The sequence below is a fragment of the Bufo bufo genome, chromosome 2 (genome assembly GCF_905171765.1).
Source record: "Bufo bufo chromosome 2, aBufBuf1.1, whole genome shotgun sequence".
Classification (NCBI taxonomy): Eukaryota; Metazoa; Chordata; class Amphibia; order Anura; family Bufonidae; genus Bufo; species Bufo bufo.
In genome coordinates this window covers 820,479,969-820,501,447 of record NC_053390.1, presented here as the reverse complement: position 1 = coordinate 820,501,447, position 21,479 = coordinate 820,479,969, and the positions used below count along the sequence as shown (strand labels likewise).

At 43.9% G+C, this 21,479-nt stretch overlaps 1 protein-coding gene across 1 annotated transcript in view; it reads right to left on the bottom strand.

Annotated features, from left to right (window-relative positions):
* Nucleotides 1-18,583: 18,583 nt before the first annotated feature.
* LOC120991087 (vomeronasal type-2 receptor 26-like) overlaps nt 18,584-21,479 on the bottom strand; it is a 99,195-nt gene continuing 96,299 nt past the window's right edge. Inside the window, exon 2 of the mRNA XM_040419977.1 lies at nt 18,584-19,315. Within this exon, the coding sequence (XP_040275911.1) occupies nt 18,584-19,315 (732 nt within the window). The remainder of the gene's footprint in view (nt 19,316-21,479) is intronic.

Here is a 21,479-nt window from a genome sequence, read left to right as displayed (position 1 = left end):
CGGTCCGCAAAACGGGGTTCCGTTGTTCCGTGATCCGTGTCCGTTTTTGCTTCCGTTGTGTTTCCGTGTGTCCGTGTTTCCGTTTTTTTTTGGCGGACCGTCATTAACCCCTTAAGGACGCAGGGCGTATCGGTACGCCCTATTTCCCGAGTCCTTAAGGACTCAGGGCGTACCGGTACGTCCTACCTTGAAATCGGCATTCCGGCGCCCCAGGGGTTAATCGGAACGGGATTTCGGCTGAAATCATTCAGCCGGCATCCCATAACAATGCAGAGGGGGTCATTTGACCCCCCCGCATCGACGATCGCAGAAAACCGCAGGTCAATTCAGACCTGCGGTTTTCTGCGTTTCCGGTCCATTCGGGTGTCCTGTGACCCGATGAACCGGAAAAAGACTGCGATCGGTGGCGTAATTTTACACCACCTATCGCAGTCCGAGGATTTGGAGAGGCGGTGCTGGCCCTGGTGCTGAACGCCGCTGTCCAGGGTGCTGATTGGAGCAGGGGAGAGAGGCGCGAGATTCAAACTTCCTGCGCTCCTCTCTCCCCTCCTCTTCCTGTCCAGCACCCTGACCGTGCAGCACCGTCCAGAACGAGCTCCTGTGTCCCCACAATCGGCATCCATCACCCTCCTGCACCCATCGCCACCCAGGTAGGTTAGGGTCAGTGAGGGAGAGGCACCGTTAGGCAGGGAAAGAAGGGAAAAGTTAGTTAGAAAAAAAAAAAAAAAAAACTTTTATTTCCAAACTTTCTTTGATCCATCTATCAGACCCCAGATCCCCCCCTGCCACTTGCCCCCCCCACCAGACCCCCCCACCACCAGCCCCCCCCCTCCCCTGACCACCAGCCCCCTTACCACCACTTTTTTTTTTTCTGCGTGCGCTGACTGGCCGGCACTTTTTAGCGTCCGTCCGCCCCACCACCCCACCGACCGCTGATCAGCGTTGTACCGCTGATCAGCAAGTTTGAACTTTTTTTTTCCTTACACTTGCCCTTTCTTTTTTTGCCTTTTTTAGTACGCGAACACCCGTTGCCCCCACACACACGCACATATAATAAAGGTTTCCACACACGCACACATACACGCACACACACCCATGGCCCGCCGGATGTTCTCGGCCGAGGAGGCATACGCCCAGATTGCCTCCGACTCTGAGAGCCCCAGTGAGGATGAGGATGACCCCACGTTCCTTTTATCATCCGCATCCTCCTCATCATCATCTGATGACGATGAGCCACCAAGGCGGCGGAGACGCCGCCAGGCGGAGCCAGGGGCCCCACATGCTAGGGATCCTGTGGCCCACCCTAGTACGAGCCGCCCTGGGCTTCGTACTGGTTTCCCGGCCCACCAAATAAGTCCACCGGAGCCCCCTGCCGATGAACTTAGCTGGTGTCCCCCAGTGGACTTTGAGCCTGAGATTCCGGATTTTGCTGGCAATCCTGGAATCCAGATTCCCACAGTGGGGTTTACTGAAATAGACTATTTTAGTTTTTTTTTCAGTAACCCACTGGTGAATCTGATGGTGGAGCAGACGAATCTGTACGCCCAACAGTTCGTCGCTCAAAACCCAGGCTCATTTTTGGCTAGACCCGGTGGCTGGACGCCGGTCAGTGCAGCCGAGATGAGGACATTTTGGGGCCTCGTGCTGCATATGGGTCTAGTCCAAAAACCCAGTGTCAGGCAATACTGGAGTGGGGACGTCCTATACCAGACCCCACTGTACAGTATGGTCATGACACGTCCCCGGTTTGAGGCCATCCGGAAATGTCTGCATTATTCCGATAATGCAGCATGTCCCCCCCGAAGTGATCCTGCCTATGACCGGCTGTACAAGATACGGCCGGTCATCGATCACTTTGGGGCCACATTTCAGCAGGCCTACGTACCTGGAAGGGAGGTCGCGGTTGATGAGTCTCTCGTTGCGTTCAAGGGGAGACTCAGTTTCCGCCAATATATTCCCACAAAGCGGGCGAGGTATGGCGTGAAGCTATACAAAATTTGTGAGAGTACCTCAGGGTACACTTACAAATTTCGTGTGTACGAGGGGCGAGATTCCCGGATTCAACCCCCAGAATGTCCCCCCACTCTGGGTGTTACCGGGAAACTCGTGTGGGACCTTATGTACCCACTGCTGGATAAGGGTTACCACTTGTACGTGGACAACTTTTATACCAGCATTCCCTTGTTCAGGTCCCTTGCCGCCAGATCCACGTTCGCTTGTGGGACCGTGCGGAAAAATCAACGCGGCCTCCCTGCCTACCCCCTCCAGGTACCTATCCCCAGGGGTGAGACCCGTGCACTTACCAGTGGAAACCTGTTGCTGGTCAGGTATAAGGACAAGAGGGATGTCCTTATGCTGTCCACAATCCACGGTAACGGCATCACCCCAGTCCCTGTGCGAGGTACCGCGGCAACGGTCCTCAAGCCCGATTGTATCGTCGCCTACAATCGGTATATGGGAGGAGTTGATCTCTCGGATCAAGTCCTCAAGCCATATAACGCCATGCGCAAAACCCGGGCATGGTACAAAAAAGTTGCGGTCTACTTGGTGCAGGTTGCCATGTACAACTCTTTTGTACTATCCCGAAGCGCTGGCAGCACAGGGACATTCCTCCAATTCTATGAGGCAGTCCTCAAGGACCTGATCTTTTCGGACCGGGAAAGAGCAGGCCGGAGTACCTGGGGAATTGGAGGCGCCCGGATCGTCCCTGGCCAACACTTTCCAGGTGTGGTCCCCCATACTGGAAAGAAGGGACGAACCCAAAAAAAGTGCAGAGTGTGTCGCAGGAGGGGGATACGGAAGGACACAACCACTCAGTGCGACACTTGCCCCGATCATCCGGGCCTCTGCGTTATCGATTGCTTCAGGGAGTATCACACTTCCATGGAGTACTAAATTTTTATAATCCCCAACAGTCCACTAGAGAACATAAAAAACTATGGCTCTCAGACTTTGGAGACACGGAAACATTTTTTTTTCCCCAAAAAAATATTAGTTTTAGTGCAGGCATCCTCAAACTGCGGCCCTCCAGATGTTGTAAAACTATAACTCCCAGCATGCCCAGACAACCTACAGCCATCAGCAGGGCATGGTGGGAATTGTAGTTTTACAACATCTGGAGGGCCGCAGTTTTTAGGATGCCTGCATAGTGTCTCCAAAGTCTGAGAACCATACATATTGGGCATCGTCGCGTGCGTAAAAGTCGTCGCTATAAAAATAATTTTTGCCCAAACGCCTCGGATGAACGGTGTTAAAAATATAAAATAAAAACGGTGCCAAAACACCCATTTTTGGGCAAAATTTCCATTTGAATCCTTTTTGCCGATAATAAAGCAAGGGTTAACCGCCAAACAAAACTCAATATTTATGGCCCTGATTCTGTAGTTTGCAGAAACACCCCATATGTGGTCGTAAATGGCTATATAGCCGCACGGCAGGGCATAGAACGAAGGGAACTCCATATGGTTTCTAGAAGGCAGATTTTGATGGACAGTTTTTTTTTTGACACCATGTCCCATTAGAAGCCCCCCCTGATGTAGCCTAGACTAGAAACTCCAAAAAAGTGACCCCATCTAAGAAACTACACCCCTCAAGGTATTCAAAAGTTACTTTACAAACTATGTTAACCCTTTAGGTGTTCCACAAAACTAAATAGCGAATGTAGAAACAATTTTAGAATTTTTTTTTTGTTACATTGCCTCAAAAAAGAGTAATATAGAGCAACCAAAAATCATATTTACCCCTAAAATAGTCTCAAAACAACAACCACCTTATCCCGTAGTTTCCTAGATGGGGTCACTTTTGTGGAGTTTCTACTCTAGGGGTGCATCAGGGGGCTTGAAAGGGTACATGTTGTAAATAAACCAGTCCTGCAAAATCTGCCTTCCAAAAACCATATGACGTTCCCCTTCTTCTATGTCCAGCCGTTTAGCCAAATAGTAGTTTACGACCACATATGGGGTGTTTCTGCAAACTACAGAATCGGGGCAACCCATTTTGAGTTTTGTTTGGCAGTTAACCCTTGTTTTACTCCTGGAAAAAATTGATTATATTGGAAAATTTTCCAAAAAATAGAAATTTCAAAATTGTTTCTCCATCTGCCATCAACTCTTGTGGAACACCTAAAGGGTTAACAAAGTTTGTAAACCCAGTTTTGAATACCTTGAGGGGTGTACTTTCTTAGATGGAGTCACTTTTTTGAAATTTCTATTCTAGGGGTGCAACAGGGGGCTTCAAATGGGACATGGTATAAACAAAACCAGTCCTGCAAAATCTGCCTTCCAAAACCCATATGGTGTTCCCCTCCTTCTATGTGCTCCCGTTCGGCCAAACAGTAGTTTACGACCACATATGGGGTGTTTCTGCAAACTACAGAATCGGGGCAACCCATTTTGAGTTTTGTTAGGCAGTTAACCCTTGTTTTACTACTGGAAAAAATTGATTATATTGGAAAATTTTCCAAAAAATATAAATTTCAAAATTGTTTCTCCATCTGCCATTAACTCTTGTGGAAGACCTAAAGGGTTAATAAAATTTAAAAAAACAGTTTTGAATACCTTGAGGGGTGTAGTTTCTAGAATGGGGTCATTTTTGGGAGGTTTCTATTATCTAAGCCTCACAATATGACTTCAAACCTGAACTGGTCCATAAAAAGTGGGATTTTGAAGATTTCTGAAAATTTCAAAATTTGCTTCTAAACTTCTAAGCCTTGTAACATCCCCAAAAAATAAAATATCATTCCCAAAATGCTACAAACATGAAGTAGACATATGGGGAATGTAAAATCATCACAATTTTTGGGGGTATTACTATGTATTACAGAAGTAGAGAAACTGAAAGTTTGAAATTTGCTAATTTTTCAAAATTTTTGGTAAAAATTGTATTTTTTTATGCAAAAAAATTAACTTTTTTGACCCAATTTTAGCAGTGTCATGAAGTACAATATGTGACGAAAAAACAATCTCAGAACGGCCTGGGTAAGTCAAAGCGTTTTAAAGTTATCAGCACTTAAAGTGACAGTGGTCAGATTTGCAAAAAATGGCCAAGTCCTTAAGGTGAAATAGGGCCGAGTCCTTAAGGGGTTAAAGAAGGAATGGTGTTAAAAATGTAATTTTACTAACTCCACCCAGGATACTGGTATAAATGAAGTTCACCTGAGTTTGGTTTTGTGGCCATTTTCTGTAGTCTTCACAGAGTACAGAGGTTATTTTGGTTGCTTGTCTTTGCTGTTTCACCATGGATGATGCATGTGAGGACGAGGTCTTAATGCATTGGCTTGTTTCGCGGCGATGGGGACTGCGCACTCCTTTGTTGCCTGAGGAACCTAGTAGAAGGCGTAGATTTTGGGTCAGTCGGATTGTTTTGCAACATTACCGGAAAGGACACTTTCATACCCTCTACAAAGATCTGCGGCTGCATCCAGAGAAGTTTTTATCCTTCTGCAGGATGTCAGTCAATACATTTGATCGCTTGCTGTCGTCTCTACGTACTGTCCTTACCTTTATGGACACCAATATGAGGCGCAGCATTTCTCCTGAGGAAAGGCTCATCGTCACGTTGAGGTAAGCAATATTTAATTTGTCAAGCTTCAGCAGTAATGTGCACTGCTTCTGTCAGGAGGAACATGTCTTTTAAAATGGCTGCTGTTAGACATGTGCTTCTGTTTGCTGAAGTAACCTTTCTTTGCCCATAATGTTTTGTGCTATTTAATTGTTTGTTTTTGGTTTTAATAACCGTTAATCCCTGACACATAACATCCAAATATTGAAGGTTGTCTATTCTTTTGTGCAAGTTTCAAACTTGGGTTAAGCTACCGTCCTCAAGACACTCCAGTAATCCACAGCACTTGCCAGTATTTTGCGACAAAATTGAGTTTTTAGTCAGTCAGGCAGCCAGGTTACAGCAGCCTGTATCCTGGCTGTGTGAGTGACTAAATGTAAATTTTTTAACAAACTATTGTGGACTGCGTCGGATTATTGGAGTGTGTTGAAGCTTTGGTACCCTCACTCAGGATACAAGCTGCTTGAAGCCTATATACCGGTCTGTACCCTATTTTGTGGGATTGTGGTGGTGGAAAAACCCTGTGATTTTCAACTATCGTCCTCATCATGCATAATGTTCACATAATTTTTAAGTCACCAATACCTTACAGCATTTCCAAGGTGCTAAAGACAGTAGTTGTAACTTAGTTGTGGTCATACTGCCCACACCCCATTAGATGGTAGTGTTTTGCTCCTAGCCCCCAATTTATTTCTTTACATTTTGGATAAGTCCACAATGGACCTAGGGTGTTTCAAATCATATCTTGTGTACAACATTATACGTCATTCATGTATCTGATGTTCCCTTTGATTTGCTGATGTCTGATTTTATTTGTTTCCATTTTTCTACAGATTCCTTGCAACGGGGAACTCTTTTGCATCCCTGCATTTTGAGTTTCTTTTAGGAACCTCGACGATCTCTCGGATTGTACGTCACACTTGCCAGGTCATCTGGCAGCAACTCCGAGAGACGGTGATGCCGCAGCCCAAGGTGCACGATTGACTTCGGATTTCTGAGGGCTTCCAAATTTCTGCACAGTTTCCAAACTGCATCGGGGCAATGGATGGCAAGCACATCCATGTGAAGAAGCCTCCTCACTCAGGGTCACGATTCTTCAATTATAAACATTATTTTTCGGTAGTGCTGATGGCTGTTGCTGACAGTAACTACGGGTTTACAATGGTTGATATCGGGGCCTATGGAAGTACTGCTGATGCTCGCATCTTTAGTTCTTCTATAATGAGTGAGCGGCTTCATGCCAACCAGCTTGCCCTGCCCGAGTCCAGAAGACTGCCCGGATCTGCTGGTCCGCCGGCTCCAATTGTTATCGTGGCGGATGAAGGGTTTGCATTGACTCACCATGTTATGCGGCCCTTTCCAAAGCGTGGTTTGGATGTCAGGAGGCGTATTTTAAACTACCGGTTGACTCGTGCCCATCAGTATGTTGAGTGCGCTTTCGGAATACTCTCTAGCAAATGGAGGGTGTTTTTGTCATTCATACAGATGGATCCGGAGAATGCTACCCTGGTGATTCAAGCTTGTGTTGTTCTACACAACTTCACCAGGATTCACGAGGCTTCCTCTTCTGTTGACATGGAAGATCTTCCTAAGTCATCAGATTTGGGTTTTGAAAGGACCCTGCATAGACGACCTGGGACTGCAGGCATTGCAGTTCGAGAACTCTATGCAGACTACTTTTTAAGCCCAGAGGGGTCCTTGCCATGGCAGAGGGACGCGATTCGTGGCAGTGTTTGATTTCTTCTGTGCTCGCTAGTTTTTTTTTGTTTTCAAGATAGCTCCTGTAATTTCAGACATAGTTGAGTGTAGGGACTCGCAAGACAATGAGGACCCTTGACGTGGGCTTGCGGGCTGAGGTTTTTTGGAACTAAAAGTTAATCAATTTTTTTTTTCCAAAAAAAGATGTTTCTGATTTCAAATATTGAAACATCATTAATGGATTTGCTATATGTTTCTAAAAACCTTCTAATACATCACTAATTCGTTTTTTTAAAGTGGGCCTCACCATGTAAAATAAACTTGGTTTACTACTACAAGTATTGTTTGTGTCTTTTGGAAGTGTTTTATTAGTTTGGAATGTTATAGATTTCATATCAAGCTGTAATTTATCAATTAACACTATCACATTCTACATGTATTCCATGTACATAAACATGATATGTTTTTTTGGCACACAAAGACTCAATAGTAAGTGTTGTTAGGCGAAAAAGCACATAGCCAATAGGATTTCAGTACAACCATTAGGATAATATTATACACTGCTCAAAAAAATAAAGGGAACACAAAAATAACACATCCTAGATCTGAGTTAATTAAATATTCTTCTGAAATACTTTGTTCTTTACATAGTTGAATGTGCTGACAACAAAATCACACAAAAATTAAAAAATGGAAATCAAATTTTGCAACCCATGGAGGTCTGGATTTGGAGTCACACTCAAAATTAAAGTGGAAAAACACACTACAGGCTGATCCAACTTTGATGTAATGTCCTTAAAACAAATCAAAATGAGGCTCAGTAGTGTGTGCGGCCTCCACGTGCCTGTATGACCTCCCTACAACGCCTGTGCATGCTCCTGATGAGGTGGCGGACGGTCTCCTGAGGGATCTCCTCCCAGACCTGGACTAAAGCATCTGCCAACTCCTGAACAGTCTGTGGTGCAACGTGACGTTGGTGGATAGAGCGAGACATGATGTCCCAGATGTGCTCAATTGGATTCAGGTCTGGGGAATGGGCGGGCTAGTCCATAGCATCAATGCCTTCATCTTGCAGGAACTGGTGACACACTCCAGCCACATGAGGTCTTGCATTGTCTTGCATTAGGAGGAACCCAGGGCCAACCGCACCAGCATATGGTCTCACAAGGGGTCTGAGGATCTCATCTCGGTACCTAATGGCAGTCAGGCTACCTCTGGCGAGCACATGGAGGGCTGTGCGGCCCTCCAAAGAAATGCCACCCCACACCATTACTGACCCAATGCCAAATTGGTCATGCTGGAGGATGTTGCAGCCAGCAGAACGTTCTCCACGGCGTCTCCAGACTCTGTCACGTCTGTCACATGTGCTCAGTGTGAACCTGCTTTCATCTGTGAAGAGCACAGGGCGCCAGTGGCAAATTTGCCAATCTTGGTGTTCTCTGGCAAATGCCAAAACGTCCTGCACGGTGTTGGGCTGTAAGCGCAACCCCCACCTGTGGACGTTGGGCCCTCATATCACCCTCATGGAGTCTGTTTCTGACCGTTTGAGCAGACACATGCACATTTGTGGCCTGCTGGAGGTCATTTTGCAGGGCTCTGGCAGTGCTCCTCCTGTTCCTCCTTGCACAAAGGCGGAGGTAGTGGTCCTGCTGCTGGGTTGTTGCCCTCCTACGGCCTCCTCCACGTCTCCTGATGTACTGGCCTGTCTCCTGGTAGCGCCTCCATGCTCTGGACACTACGCTGACAGACACAGCAAACCTTCTTGCCACAGCTCGCATTGATGTGCCATCCTGGATAAGCTGCACTACCTGAGCCACTTGTGTGGGTTGTAGACTCCGTCTCATGCTACCACTAGAGTAAAAGCACCGCCAGCATTCAAAAGTGACCAAAACATCAGCCAGGAAGCATAGGAACTGAGAAGTGTCTGTGGTCACCACCTGCAGAACCACTCCTTTTTTGGGGGTGTCTTGCTAATTGCCTATAATTTCCACCTGTTGTCTATCCCATTTGCACAACAGCATGTGAAATTGATTGTCACTCAGTGTTGCTTCCTAAGTGGACAGTTTGATTTCACAGAAGTGTGATTGACTTGGAGTTACATTGTGTTGTTTAAGTGTTCCCTTTATTTTTTTGAGCAGTGTATTTCTCAACCAACCAAATCTAAATAAAAGGGAGGTTTGTGCATTTGTGCCTTCTACTCTCAACTATTATTAGTTTCCATTGCTCCCCATACAAACTGATGTTGGGACGAACATCAATTCAAATGGTCTATCTCAGTGATGGCTAACCTTGGCACTCCAGCTGTGTTAAAACTACAACTCCCAAGATGCCCCCCTTGCTTCGCTGCTTTCACAACCCATTAAAAATAAATGGAGCATGCTGGGTGTTGTAATTTGACCACGGCTATAGTGGCAAGGTTAGCCATCACTGCCCTATATAATTTGTATTGCTACTTCTCCATCCAAAGGTTGAGTTGGTTGTAAAGCCACATCACATAGTTATTTGGGTTTTGGTTGCAGTCACAATTGTTTTTGCTTGTAAAATAAAATCAAGACACATTGTGTTGTAGTAAATTTTTAAAGTTATGAAACCCAAGGTCTCCATAGAGATTATACAGAAAGTATGATGGCCTAAATAAGGCAATGAAACAATAAAAAACACAACATAAACTTTAACATAAAAAGAACACTAAAGCTCAAATAAATCCCTGGTAAAGGGACCAGGCTGGAATGAACTCCCTGGCCTAACCTGTTGTTGTTGCTGTGGGGCAGTGGCATAGGTGGCAGCCTGAGGATAAAAATGTGAAGGTTGGCGGCTGGTTTCCTCTGCCACCTGGTAAGATGCCCAGGTACAGGTGGGCCATGGTGTTGGGGTTGGGGTTGACTTGGCATCGAAGTCTGGTGTGAGCGCGCTGCAAGGATGTTGCGCCTCACATTGTAGATTTCGGCGACAATGTCTTCCTCGTAGGGGGAGGAAAACAATTCGATGATCATAGCGAGCCCTGCCACACAAGGGCTCAATCTGTGGGCAGGGACGCCCCTTAGTAAAGGACCCAGGCCCCTCACCACTGCTTCTTCAGGTCCCTCACTCCTCCTCTTGGCCAGAAATTCGATGACTCGAGAGTCAATTTGCTCTCGAGTATCTTCGACGCCGCCTTGGGTGAGGCTGCTGGGTCATCTCCATGGTCCCCTGGGAAAGGGTTGGCGGCGCAACAGTTGGATGCTCCGTCTCCTCAGCCTGTGTATGGGTGGGGCTACTTTCGGGGGAGAAAACAGCTGGAGTGTCGCTCCCACCCACATCCAAATCCTCCGGATCATCATCCAAGCTGTCCACAGTACTGTATGGAAACATTAGAAAGAAACATATATTAAATCTATGTATTCCAAAATTTGTGTTTTACATTAGGTTTTAAACAAACCAAAAAGTTTAGTTGTGCTCTAGTCGTAGAGTCTACAAGTCATAATTTGGAAAATGTGGAAAATCCGCGTGAGATGATAATTTAACACATCCATCTAAACACAAATTCACAGAGGATTCCTATTGGGAGCAGCAACACAATTTTCGAAACAAAATATAAGATCAATGATAGTAGTTTGGGTATGTCCTGGACGAAAACTGGTGGACACATTCTAGGAGCTAACCAAGTGCTGAAATTCGGTACATCTGCATTGGACGTGTTTGTACACTGTCACACTCGTTTTTGTATATTAAAGTTTAAAACATACCACTTCCAGAACATTTCTTATGCTTCATAAGGCCATGGTGGAAGTTTAAAATCTAATTCTGCAGCAGGAACGCAGTTGGTGCATCATTAATCAATGTATAATAGTACAAAGTATTGTGCCTTTTTATTATAAACTGATCACAAACTGTTTTTTCCCTTGAAATACAACTTGCGAATAATGTTTAACGAAATATCCATTGCGACGAGGTCCTGTTTTCAATTTTTTTTTAAAAACGCAAACATTTAGGTACAAAAACAAAGGAATACAGAGAAAAATACCAAAATGGGAACACTATTCAGGCACCTATTTTTGCTAAGGCCTTGGACAATCTTTATCATATTTTGAAGATATCCAATGTAAAGGTACACATTATCATATTGACGATGTACAAACACCTGGCAAAATATATGTCAATCAGCTGTATGATGAGAAAATACGTGCAGTGCACAAGTGTCATCTCCCTTCTCATTTCCAGCACTGATAGCACTCTATTCCATCAAATATCTGTGACTATATTTAACATAAAGTGGCACACAGGAGGAAGAGAGACTGCAGAGGGCAGGCCAGGTGCGATGTGCTTGTGTTGACTCGTCAGACTGCTGAAGAGCGTGGGTGTGTTCGTTGGTGTGTTTTTTGGGGTTTGAAAAAATTGAACCTACACAGAGGTGAGAGATGATAGTCAAACACCATAATAAACATACTTACGGCCTCAAATCCATGACTGGTTTAAGGAACTCCAATTGGGCCGTGTATATATAGGGCCTTTTTCTGGCTCCACCTTCACCACTGCGTCCACGATCATTGAGCTCCCGCCGAAACTGATCCCGGCAGCTGTTCCACCGGGTCTTGGTCTGCTTTACTATTTTGAAAAAAAAAAAATACAAGCTTAGATTTTTTTAAGGAAAAAAAACAAAAAAACAAATGGAAAAAAAGTATAAAATGGATGAAAATACACCACATGCTACAGTAGTGCCAGTGTGGCTATACTAATGAAATACATTCATGAAACCAGTGAAAAATTTTGCTAGCCATTGGTATGTAAATTTATGCACAATATGCGTTAAGTACCAATTATTGTATGCTCAATTAAAACTAGAACAAGTGCCACCAACTAGCAGGTGCACATGCATAGTATCCATTACTACAGTTTACAGTATCATAGCTAGGGCCAGGCATTTAAAATACACCCAATGGTAGGAGTATATGGTATATATTTTACAATTCTTTTGTAAAATCCATATATAGACCTATATAAATTAAGGCAGGCAATTTAAATATACAGTTTATGAACATGGAGCTAAGCGTTCCGCCGTATCACGGCCTAGCATCCTGTTGAGAACAGGAGCTCACGCCATCATTGGTTGCTATGACGCTGTGTGCTTCGAGCCGCCACTGCAGTACCGTAATACACTAGTATGATCTATACCAGTGTCTGACTGTACTTCATCGTCGACACAAAGCACACCGCATCATAGCAATAAAAGAGGATGCCAGGCTGGGATACGGCAGAACGCTCACCTCCGTGTTCCACGCTCGTAAGCAGTTATTAAGACATCATGGAATTAATAGCAAGTTCAAAAGTGACAAGACAGGGGCCAGGACAGTGCAATAACATTGCTGGCACTTACCTAAATCTGCCCGGCCTCTGGCATCGGCTTTTTGCCATTCCACACGCCTCATGGAACGGGCCACTTTCTCCCACGAGACCTCCTTGCGGACTTTGTCATGGTAGACATTAAGCCTGCTGTCCCAAAGCTCTGGCCTCTCCTGTACCAGAGTAATCAATTTTTCTACATTCCATTTAGGCATGTTCAAAAAAAATTATAATATGCTCCAGCAAACACCACACAAGCAGTATCACCACAGGTCACTAGCAGACTGCTATGAGGTAACCTATGACCTGAAGCTTCCTTCCTGTATTGAAATTATTATTATTTTTTTTATTTGGCACAAATCTGGCAGACAGTTTTGCCATGTTAAAGATTAATAAAACGGACGCGGACGCGGATGACAAACGGTTGTGCATCCGCGATTTTCGCCGACCCATTGATTTGAATGGGTCCGCGAACCGTTGTCCGTGAAAAAAATAGGACAGGTCCTATTTTTTTGACGGACTGGAAACACGGATCACGGACGCGGATGACAAACGGTGCATTTTCCGAGTTTTCAACGGACCCATTGAAAGTCAATGGGTCCGCAGAAAATCATGGAAAACAGAACAACGGACACGGAACCCAACAACGGTCGTGTGCATGAGGCCTAACTTTGTCATTTCTGCAATGCAGGTCTACAGTGTAAATCTGCTTCTTACAATACAGGGGATCTGGAAATCAATTTCCACTAGAAACCTGAAAAATAATTATTTTAGTAAAGAAAATGGCAAATAAATTAAACTTTTGCTTATGGCACAAAAATGGAATGTTTACTTTCTAGCTTTTCTTTTCTGCAAAGTAGAGACAAGCGAACATTCATTCGTAAATATCTATGGGTAAAGGCGTGTTTGATGTGATGGTGTAAACAAAAAAACCCACTGCGGAATCACATGTGTTATTCTTTTTTAATATTCGAGAGCTTCCAAAAATTGCCCCTTATTGTTGACAGATGGTGTTTAAACACATATGGGAAATATATAGGGGTTTGAGAAAGGGGATATCCGATCCTAGAAATTCCCCCCCATAGGTCTTGGCCCCTCACACTGATTCTGCTTCTCCTCGTGCGGGGATGAAAACACCCGTTGTTGGGGGAGGGGGGGAGGATGCTAGGGAGGCTTGTCCCCGTCACTGCTTGCCATTGGCTGCCCCCCCCGCCACCAGATGTTTTCATCCACGCATGGGGATAAACAGCGGCAGCCGTGTGGGAACCAGGAGCGCCGCAGGGAGCGGGGAGCCAAGTAAGTAGAATCAGTGTAAATAGGGGTATTTCCAGGCTTGGATAACCCCTTTAAGGGACCGATCATCCAAAAATAATGTCTTGACAGAGTCAGAATGCCTGCCCATATGACAACCACAAGAGCTACTTGCCAGAAAAAAGATTGGCTTCTTTTGGGAGCAAGCCTCCAAAAATGATGTTTTAACAGTGCCGAAGGTATGTACAAGAAAAAGTGACTTGTTTTGAATGAGCCGTGAAACATTTTCACTTTTAGTCGAATGCAGTAGAAGTACAAACAGACATGGCAGTAGATTGGCTGTTTATGGGTAGTAGAAGTAGTAATGGTAGTAATAGTAGCAGTGTAAGGGAATCAGAAGAGAGACAGTGTACGTGTAAGCTAGCAAACTTCTTCTTTCATCTTCTGGGAAATTACCAGCCACTGTACCCCATTATCTGGGAGGAGATATTGCACTTTGTATGAACCTCTGCTGGATGCACTGCTATTTGTCTTTGCAAAGACGTTCTTTGTTCTATAATCTCTACCTGGTTCCTTCACATTACTTATTCACTATATCGAATCCCAGGGAGTGACAGCCTGAGGAGGTACACCGTGATACAAAACAACATCTTCTCATCAAGGCCACTGCCAATCCCATCCTCTACATCAGCTTCTTAAGGGCTTGCTGCATCAGTACCTTGCACAAACCAGCATACTTTTTTATAAAGCTATACATGACTAGTTTAATCACGTGCACCTTGCAGGGAGTATGTGTTATTTTCCTCTTGTTCAGTGCAGACACTATGTTGCGGCCATTGTCACTGACTACCTTGCCCAGTTGGAGTTGACGTGGAGACAGCCACTAGGATGTTTGCTTTTGCCACCTGATTTGCTTTAGCAGCTGCTTGCTTATGTGGTAACTTTCATCCATGCCAATAAGCTCCAACACTGCATGGCAGTGCTTGACTTGACATATGAAATAGAAAGGAGAAGGAGTGGGAACCATGCTGTGCCCTTCTGCTGTTATTCTTGTTTTTTTAGGGTAATAACAGGTAAGGTGTGGCAGTTCAGTTGTGCCCGCCAGTAAGTAAATTACCACTCTTTCCTCCTGCATCCATCAGAGGGAGCCACGCTGTGCCGCACAAGGGTCTCAGCCTTCGGCCTGGGTGTATATAAATTTATTGTATGTTCCCAGCATTTGTGGTTGTGTTCATTACCATGTTTAAGTAAAATTCTGTTTTGACAAAAGTTGGTGGTGGAGTTGTTTTCCTCGTTCGTGACTTCGCTGTATCCTGGGGAGCCCACCCCGTTACACAGCTTACAGTCACACAAAGTATGGAACAGTTTGCAAGTCTGTTTTCCCGAACTTAAAGACAAAGATGGCTTGTGGTAGTTGAAGAACAGAACTGAGCATGTGTGTCCACCTCAATGAGGTTGACAGAAAAATAAGGAGACATACAAACAGCAGATGGGGCTACTCAGATTTATTGAATAACTTGGTGGCTATAAAACTATTTTAATTACACAAGTATTCAGATACAGGTGCTGGTTTGAAAAACGTAAAATATAATTCATTGGGCAACCTCTTTAACATTACTTTTTACTGGAAACAAGGGGACTAACTCAAGCCTTCCACCAGCATATTTTAACCCTTAGGATACTGGAGATTTTTTTCATTTTTACGTTTTCATTTTTCTTCCCTATTTTTCTTGAGCCATAACTTTTCTATATTTCCAGTCACTTAGCTGTATGAGGGCTTATGATTTGCTGGACAGGTTATAATTTCTAATGTCACCATTAATTATGGCATAAAATGTAGTGGGAAGCGGTAAAAAAAATTCCAAATGGGGGGAATTGGAAAATTTTTTGTTTTTTTGTTTATGACAAAACTTACCCATGCCCTTCATTCTCGGGGTCAATACGATTACAACGATACCTCATATGTATGGGTTCTTTATGTCTAAATAGTGTAAAAATAATTGTAAACTTTGATATATATATTTTTTTTTTTACATCACCATATTCTGACCCCCATAACTTTTTTAAACTAATGTCTACTAAGCTGTTTCTGGGCTCATTTTTTGCAGAACAATCTGTAGTTTTTATTGATACCATTTTGGAGTGTGCGTGACTTTTTCATCACATTTTATTTCATTTTTTTGGTAAAAGAAGCAATGAAAAAATGGCAAATCTGCCAATTTGACCCAATTTTCCGTTACGCCATTCACTGTATTTTTTAATAGTAAGGGCGTTTTCGGTCAAGGTGATACCCATGATGTTTATATTTATTGTTATTTAGGTATTTATTTTTTATTTATTCGGAAAGGGGGGTGATTTAAACTTTTATATTTTTTTATTTTTATATATTTTTTCATTTTTTTTCATTTTTGTGATGATTTTATGGCTCATATATGAGCCTATAAATTATGTTTTTAATGTTTCATTTTGCTCTATCAGGGATTTTTTAAATGCCATTTGAACTCAATATTTCTTTTACTGGCATGCCATCAGGTGGCCGAAATAAGAATTGCAGCATGAACACTTTCAGCCACATTGGCGAGGCTAAAAGCATTCAGCGCAACTACCGATGCCCCTATTGGCCACATGGTAGGATGCCCGAAAGCGCGAGCTTCCGGGTTTTTGCGCATTTAGATGCCGTGATCTCACTTGGTCACGGCATCTAAAGCATTTAATTACCACAATCGGCATTATTATCACGGTAATTTGCCGCAGGTTTCTGCTGTTTGAAACAGCAGAGATCTGCCGGCCATGACACCCGCTGCACGTGCTAGTGGGCGCCATGTTTACACATTGCTCCAGCACCGTACATGTGCGGCGCAGGTAGCGAACGGGTTAAAGCAGAAACTACACATTCCTGTACACAGTGTTCTCCTGAAATATGCCAAAGCCGGATTTATCAGAATGTCAGATAGTTAAATGTGATTTATCATTCCAGAGGAGATATTTCCACTGGTAGAATGCTTAATACCACTCCAGGTGATGCCTGACAAGGTGTGTGGTGATCTTTGGCTTTTCTTCAGCAGTTCCGTTATAGAAACTCATTTTATGAATCTCTTGACGTGTAGCCCCTGTGCTCATGGCACAGAATTTGGACCTCTTTATTGTGTAAGGAAACAGAGAATACAGGATTATTAGACCACTTGCTTTAGAACTTGGTACTGATAAGCTACAATTGACTCTGAGAACACATATCACAGTGTTATCTTGTGACAAAAGCCATTGAAATCCATTGAAATAGTCAATTAACATTTTCTTGCCATTATTACCTCAGCTAGAATGTAAGCTCACTATAAGTTCACATAGTCTAACCCTTCATTGATAAGCTGTTGTTACTTCACGACACTTCCACTGTATTTGTATTGTCCATATGTATATGCTAAGTGCATCTGTAGGACCCCATTATGTGCTGATATGACTTTTTTGGGGGGAAACCAATGTCCACTGGGCTATTCTAGAAGCACTCAAATAAAAGACAGTTTTGTTTCTAACATCGGGAACTTTCAGGCAAAATATGTGCAGTAAGCCGGATTGGACTAATGCACACTGGCGCAACAATATGCACTGACTGGGTCAGGTGTAAATGATAGTTAAGAGTTTTGTTCGTGACGCCAATTGCAGTGTGCGCAGGTTACAGTCTCAGGGCCCTTTAAGGTGTTGCAACTCACGTACCAGGTGAGGAATGCCAGAGTGGTGTAATGTCTCTGTGTGGTAGTAGGTATAGTGTCAACGGTGTCTCCTACCTGGGTACAGCTGGACTCCTGGATCCTGGCTCACTTGAAATAAATGAGTGTGTTGCTAGTAGGAGTAATGGAGGAACTTGGTAGCAATGAATGAGATCCAGACTTGAATTATAATTCAACTTGTCTTTACTGGAGGCAGCATTAATCCATATGAGTTACAGCAATAGTCTTGGGTCCCAGCAGGTATTGGCAATGTATGGCAGGGATCAATATCTCTTCTGCTCCTATCATGTGCCTGGAGAATATGGCAGGAATCTATGTTTTCTGCTCTGTCTATCTTCTGCTGTGTATGGGACTGACTAGCTGAGGAGGAATTTGGCTTCTCCTGGTCTCTGGATGTTACTCACAGTTATGCTCACCGGGAATGGTTTGTCCTGGAAATCTGGAGATGGCTGCTTGCTGGTCACCAGTTGAGGCTGAAGGGCTCAGACTGGGAAGGGTGATCTTTGGTCTCAACCGAGACGAGATCCTGGTTTGGGATCTCTATTTCTGGGTGCTCCTACTTGCACAGCCTTCCCCTAGCGGGGTGGCTGGCACACTAACTGTAACTTCCTTTCCTCCCCATGAGGCAGGATGTGGGAACATTCCACACCTCCTCAAAGACGGGGGAGCTAAACTGGAATGTACTATTCCAGTCTAGATATGCTAAACTGTTTAAGGTCCTGCTGACACATTGCTGCCACCTGCTGCTGTACATGGAAATTACAGCAAATATATGTAACAGGCTTAGAATATGCACATTTGTGAGGAAGTGATGTTAACTTACACAGGATGACAATAAAGATACACTTAACAGGTTGTAGCGGGGCAAAAGAATTTTGTAACATAACTCTGGGATGTTACATATGCCTTTCTATACTGCTATATTGGGCTAATATAGTAATAGTAGGTGAAAAATGTACAAAATAACTAGTTGCAAAGCTGGCACATTATGATAGTGCTATGTTTAAAGTTATTGAACTCTTAAGTATGATTTATTTTCTTTTATGCTGAGGACATTTCTCTAACAATTGTCCATTACTACTTACTTTATGATTTATTAGGATATTATAACATTTAGGTAAGAACATGCAGGTCAATATTCCACCTCCTGAGGACAATATGGCAAATATCTCCACGATGACCATGTGCTTTCCTGTACTGCTCAGATAGGCTGGGATGGAACAGATCCAGACACTGCAGAACACCAGCATGCTGAAAGTGATGAACTTGGCTTCATTATAGATGTCAGGTAATGTCCTCACCATAAAAGCCAGAACAAAACTCAAAGCCGCCAGAAACCCCATATAACCCAACATGAGGTAAAAAGCCAAGACGGAACCTTCATTACACTGGAGGATGATCTTCCCAGGATAATCCAGGTTTAGTTCTTGATATGGAGGAGAAACTGACAACCAGATAACTGCATTCAGAACCTGAATAGATGAACAGACCAACACTACAGAATAAGGAATCTTAACTCCCATACACTTTCTCCAGGAGCTGTCAGGTCTGGTGGCCTTGAATGCTATGCAGACTATGATGGTCTTGGCCAGGACAGAAGACACAGCTACTGTAAAGAAGATCCCAAAGCAGATTTGTCGTAGCATGCAGGTTATATTCACTGGACGACCGATGAATAGAAACACACAGAGTAAGCTGAACATGAGAGAAGTCAGTAGAATGAAGCTGAGGTTCTGGTTATTGGCTCTGACAATGGGAGATTTCTGGAATAAAGAGAATATTCCAATTATAAAGAAAGTTATAAGAGAGAGTAATGTGGAGATTGAAAGGATTTGGACCTTTCTGGACCTCTACGACCTCCTTGGTTTGATGTCACTGACGTCAGGAGAGATGTTTCTCAGTTACTGAGAAACACTCTAATTTTATTATGCTATAGCTTGACCTTATATAGGCAGTAGAAAAGTTTGCATAACAACAGCGTTAAACCAATCATAAAAGATAAACATTGGTGCTCATACACATACTACCGGAACATCCTTTTTATGGTATGTAATATGTCACATATAAGAACGTACGTTGTTGTGCCGAATGACCCTGAATGAGACAGAACATTTGTTCTAGTTCTGGGAGATTCCCAGAATCTGTCCTGAGACAGATAAGTGAACCTAACTCACAGCGGGGGGGATGTGAAGTGCGTGGGAAAGATATTATAACAATTCTGTACATGTAAGAGAAGACAAGATGGAGTCACATTTCTCTTCAGAGATGATGGAAAAGACTACTGCAAGAACATCAGTCTCATAGGAGAAAAACTCATCATCTCTGACGACACATTTGTTTTTTCCTTCGTTTGGCCATTCGTGATCAGGACATCTCTGGCAATTTTCAGTGTCTGTGAAAAAGTTTAACGCAAGTTAGTTGTACACTTTTATGTACATATATTGTACACATATTATACTATTTTAATACACAGATTCTATAGTGCACATATTATGTTATTAAGAACATAGATACAGCTGTATACAGCTGGGTATTATAATAAAATGGGAAGTATCCATCCTATAGAGACAATAAGAACCAAATGTGATAACCATAATACTAGCTACAAAATAAATACAAGAAATAGATATATAAAAAAGTGTACACAGAAAACATACAGGATAAAAGACACTCAAAAGCACCTAAGTGCAGTAAATATACAGTTGTGCAATTCCCAGATCTTCACTCACCCATTATCTGTCATGAGGGTGTCAAGAGCCACGCCTGACTCCGTTATACCCGGGGTCAGGAAGTCGCAGCGGGTGGCTGCGCGCTCTATGTCTAAAGATAGTGCTGTTTATTAATGGTAGCTTTCTGGTTTTGCCTTGCAATCCTTTTTGGCTCACTCAGGGATCCGTAGCTTCTTCTCCTCAGCTGTTTCTTGTCCAGCAATCCCAACCTCCTTATATTCCCATCTCCCACTTCGCTGGTTGCCAGATATAGAGCTTCCAGCCTGGACTTCTATACTGACCCACTAGAGCTGTGTAGCTGTGTTCCCTGGTTGTTGTTCCAGAACGTTACCCTCCGGATCCCTGTTGGGCCTTTGTGGTCTGCGGTTGTCGCCCACCTGGGATTATATGTTTGTCTGTATTGTCTGTCCTCTCCTTGGTGTTTTCCTCTTAGTGTCAGTGGTGCGGACTAGTGATCCCACCGCCCCGTTCACTACGTAGGGCTCATCTTAGGGAAAGCCAGGGTTTAGGCACGTGATCGGCGTACGGGTGAGGAACCCGTCTAGGGACGTCAGGGCAGTCAGGTGCCAGCCGCAAGGTGAGTCAGGGGTCACCATCTTTCTCTCTCCCTTGGACAGGGCCTTCCCATTTCCCTCCCTTTGCGTGACGCCAGTCATTACATTATCTTCTCAAACAAAAGAATAGCATACGATTAGGCTCCATTCACACGTCCGTGGTGTGTTGCGGACCCGCAAATTGCGGAGCCGCAACACACCCGCCCGGCACCCCTTTAGAAATGCCTATTCTTGTCCACAAGCTGTGGACAAGAATAAGACATGTTCTATCTTTTGCGGAGCGGCGGACCTGAAGATCGGGGCCGCGCTCCGCAAATGCGGATGCGGACAGCACACTGTGTGCTGTTCGCATCCATTCCATCCCCATAGAAAATGAATGGGTCCGCTCCCGTTCCGCAAAATTGTGGAAGGGATGCGGACCCATTTGCGGACGTGTGAATGGAGCCTTATTAGAAAGTAAGAAAAAAAAATCCCAAAATACTGACCAAAACTGTATATAAAGTGCACTAATAGCTTTACCTGACCCACTGAGGAGTGCTGAGGAGAGACGCTGGCCCCACACATATAAATCTAATACAACACATATAACAAGTGAAGATTTCTCAGGGGTAATGGAGATTATTTTCTGTATGCTTTATATACAG